Raw genomic sequence first — 3,969 nt, 5'->3', positions numbered from 1 at the left:
GAGGTTGTATGAAGAATGATCTGGCTCGAAGCTTTTTCCTGCGTTTACCTTCACACAATGAACGCGGTGGCTTTTCCCCTCCAGTGCCCTTCAAGCGCTCCTCACTTTAAGCCCCTCTACAGACTGTGACAACTTCCCCGTCCTTTTCGTTCCTCTAAAAAGGTCAAGTCTTTTTGGGGAGAAAAAGAGGAGGGGGGAAAAGAAGCATCTAGAACCTCTTTCTGCTTTCCTTCATTGAGTACAACTTCCCTACTGCAGGACTTCCAAACCCGGGAGCCTGGATCCCAGAAAAGCCGGAGGGATAAAATGCCAAGGCCTTTCAAAACGACGCATTCCCAATCTGGCTGCGCCCAGGCCAGGCTCTTGGGGAAGCAAGGGGGATAGGGGAGCAGAAAAGGCGAGCAGGGACCCAGGCAACGTGGCACGTACCTTGAAATCTGTGGCCCAGATATCGGTACCTGTGGATAAGCCAGGGGTAGAACGTGGATGGGTCTCTCTGCTGCGAGGCGAAGAGGGGGTGGGGCGAGTGCGAGGATGGCAGGGGGTGTGCAGCCAGGGCGTGCGGCGGCGGCACCGGGTGGACCGGCACGGCGGGATTGGGCGGGTGGGAGACGGCTTCTGCAAACACCAAGTCCGGGTTGGAGTAGACGCCCCTGCCCGCTGCAGTATGGAAGCCGTTGAGGAAGGGGTTTATGGGGCTGGAGTTGGCATAACTGAGAGCCGCCGGGCGGATGGGGTCCTCGGAGCGTGAGGCGGGCAGGGGGTTGTCCTTGGCCACTAGCGACTCGATGGTGAAGCAGCGCTTGGGCGCCGGCTGGAACATGCTGCGCCGCCGAGCGAGTCCTGGGGGCTCCCCCGCTCCGGAGCGTCAGCAATGCGCTGGCTCCAACGCCGAGTTTCGGGAAGAAAAAAATGATATTTTTGTTTTGCTGTCGAAAAGAAAAAAGAAAAGAAAAGGGGGGAGGGGGAGGGAGAGGAGAGGCAACGCAACTGGAAGGAGCCCGAGAATCTTGAACCAGAACGCACCCAAAGATGAGAGAAGAAAAAAAAAATCCTTCCAGAGGAGTTTGCAGGCTGGGATGGGGAGGGGTATTTTTTTTTTTTTTTGGCGAGGTAGCGTGGGGGACCCAGAGCTGCGGGCAGAGAAAAGAAGGGGGGAAAAAGTTTCTCGAGGGAGAAAAAAAGTTTCCTCTCTTCTGCAAAAGGCGGGCAGGGCACCCTAAGTCCAAAGACAATCCATGGATGTACTCGGTTCTTCACAAGTTGTGCAAACGATTTGTTAGTTCATGAGCCTAATTAGTGCGGGGATCACATAAACAGCTTCCTCTGAAGCCTGGTAAATGGCTTGATGATTGGTCGCTATTACTCGCCTTGAGGTGGAAGGGGGGAGACTCTTTAAAGTGCGTCAGAGGGAGGCGAGCGGCTGGGAACCTGGAGGGCTGGATCCGGGCCCGGAGTGGAACGGAGTCGAGGGTTGCCTGAGCCGCTGCTCTTGCTCTCGTCGTCTCTGTGCCTTCTCCCAGCGCTTACCAAGGCTGCGGCAGCTGCAGTTTCTTCTCCTTCTCCTCCTCTTCCTCCTTCTTCGTCCCCTCCTCCTCCTCTTCCTTCGTCTTCGTCTCCTCCTCCTCTTCCTCCTCCTCCTTCTCCTTCCCCACCTCCTCCTTTCTCTCCCCCGCCTCCTCCTCCACCTCTACCACCACTCCCTCCGGGGCGCCCAGGTCCCAGCAGAGTCCCCGCCGGGCGCTGCCGCCGCCACCATCCACAGCTTCCCCTCCCAACCCGAGCCAGCTGCCACGGGGGCAGGTAGGAGAGCACAGATTCCTCCCGCGCGCTCCGCGGCTTCTCATTCCAGACTTGAGCCCGGGGGAGGAGGGAGTAGGACTCATGGGGAGGGCTAAAGGGGGCTGGCTTGGGGTGAGGGTGGGGGAAACTATTATATTTCTCCATCCCCCTCCCCCTCCTGAGGGCAAAACTTAATGTTGTCTCCTAGGCGAAGAGTAAACTCTTTTGAGCTGTCCCCTCCCTTTCTCTGCTACCTAGCTCCCTCCTTTCCAAATTTGTGTTCCAAAGGGTCTCTGGGACCGAGAGGGTCTAAGAGACCCTGCCCTTTTAGGTAGCTGGCAAATCGACACCATCGGGCCCCTTCGAAGAGCAACTAGAGCAAACTACTAGTTTGTCCCTTCTCTTTCTCAAGTCACATTTTTTTTTTTCCTTGGGTGGTGATTGCAACCTCTACCCTCCACAAACTCACCCCCTCCACCATCACAAATACAAATGATTCCTTCGAAAGTTCTGGGGGAAAGAAAGTCTGCATTGTTGAGGTAGATGCTGTTTGTGTCTTAGCGATCATTCTTATTATCTTTGTTATTATTGTTGTTCCTAACGTCATGTATTAAAGCATCTACCACTATGTCCCACCCTGGATTGTTAATTGCTATGTTTGGAGAGGATCAGGAGCAGTGTGAGTGAGTTAAATCTCGGGCTTCAGTCGGGAAGACGACTAGAAAGTGAGTTGGATTTCAGGCTCCAGACCTTGTCCGTATTTTCGAGTTCGCCTTTGGTTTTGGGATGATTTTAGGGCTGAGTTCCCTCATCCCCATTGGTTCGCGCCGAGGAATAATTATGATCACATCCCGAGGCTGCTGGCTGCAGCTTACTGTTTATTGGTAGTTAAAGATCTATTATCTATTCATCAGCCGCCTCTTTTTTCCTTTTTTTTTTTTTTTTTTTTTCCAATTACATTCCTCTAAAGTGAAGTACCAGCAGGTATTTTTCACGTTTACAATTAATTATAAAAAAAAAAAATCTGGCGTACTTTAAATCTATTACGCCGAGGCGGTGTAATTTATCTTAAGGACGAAGAAATGCTTGTGTTGAGTGAATAGGTTGCCGAGAAACCTGAGAGAAAGTAGACCGGGAGGGGAAACGGGGCGGGGGGGGGGGGGGGGGGGGGGGGGGAGGGAGACAGAAATAGAAGCTTGATACACACATTTTTAGGAGGCGACAACAACAGAAAAACGCCGCGTCTGGATACACATTTCTTCTGAAAGTGATTATCTGTGGATCTCGTTCTTTCGCCCAGTGGGTGACCGCATACCTCGTTCCTCCCTCCTCCCCCCCCCATTTCCCCTTCTTTCTTTATTTGCTTGTTTATCAACTTATTTTTGTTAGTGTTGGCATGGGGGACGGGGGCGGCCAGTGGTGTTGTCTTCAGAAATCCCTTCTGAAAGTTGGACCATACACTGAGGGACCTTCTCTTAGGTGTCCCAGCGCATTAGTGACTGGAGTACGCGTTAAAAAGTTCTTGCATACCCCACCCCTAACTTGATGATTTCTGTACCCAGCACGGACTTGCAAATACTCATATTATACATACCCACTCATACATACATATGTACATGCCCACGCTACTAGGTGCTGTATAACCAACCCCCTCCCTCCCGCACTTTCCAGGTTTCATTCGTAGCACTGAGCCAGCGGAGCAGGGGTCGCGTCCTGGGTTTCACCCTTTACCCAGGGCTGCCCCTCCCCCAAGGGAGTTTGCCTGCACCTGGTAGTTTCCTTGAGGGCCTGAGCCAACTGAGGAAATGGGCCCAGCTCCCCGGGATGGGGGACCTAGGCGAAGAAGCCTCCAACTCGGATGGTTGTGTTGGTTGGAATGTGTTTGGGAGGTGGGGAGCCGGGGGGGGGGGGGGGACAGGGGGCGGGAGCCTGGAAGACAGGTGGCAGGAAAGCTGATTTCCTCAGCCTCTCCTAAGAGGATGAAATCTCCCCATCATCTGCCTCCGACTAACTCCCTGCCCCAACCTTTACCCCACCACACCATCCCTTGTCCAACAGTCAGAGATAGTTAAGAACTCTTTCAAATACACAAATTTCTCCAGTTTGGTTAGGAATAGTAAAGAGATTTAATGAAACCGTATGTGTGTGTGTGTGTGTGTGTGTGTGTGTGTGTGTGTGTGTGTGTGT

At 53.0% G+C, this 3,969-nt stretch overlaps 1 protein-coding gene and 1 long non-coding RNA gene across 4 annotated transcripts in view; one reads left to right on the top strand and one right to left on the bottom strand.

The window, feature by feature from the left end:
- Positions 1-1,719, bottom strand: part of EMX2 (empty spiracles homeobox 2) — a 9,573-nt gene extending 7,854 nt beyond the window's left edge. Inside the window, exon 1 of one of the 2 annotated variants that reach the window (XM_069099047.1) lies at positions 430-1,719. In XM_069099047.1, coding sequence (XP_068955148.1) covers positions 430-823 — 394 coding nt within the window. In that variant the 5' untranslated portion in view covers positions 824-1,719. The remainder of the gene's footprint in view (positions 1-429) is intronic. The other variant, XM_069099048.1, reaches the window with a different exon arrangement.
- The window catches only part of LOC138169524 (uncharacterized), a 76,435-nt gene that overhangs the window by 459 nt on the left and 72,007 nt on the right, over positions 1-3,969 (top strand). The window contains exon 1 of one of the 2 annotated variants that reach the window (XR_011170371.1): positions 1,667-1,803. The exons of the other annotated variant lie outside the window; for it this stretch is intronic. This is a non-coding gene — a long non-coding RNA (uncharacterized lncRNA). Of the gene's footprint in view, positions 1-1,666; positions 1,804-3,969 lie in introns of those variants that run through there. 2 annotated transcript variants of the gene reach the window in all.

The sequence above is a fragment of the Petaurus breviceps genome, unplaced genomic scaffold (genome assembly GCF_028583685.1).
Source record: "Petaurus breviceps papuanus isolate PSGF00001 unplaced genomic scaffold, PetGlider_PUasm1.0 37, whole genome shotgun sequence".
Lineage (NCBI taxonomy): Eukaryota > Metazoa > Chordata > Mammalia > Diprotodontia > Petauridae > Petaurus > Petaurus breviceps.
The sequence above is the reverse complement of the archived record's forward strand: the minus strand, read 5'-3'. Positions and strand labels throughout refer to the sequence as shown.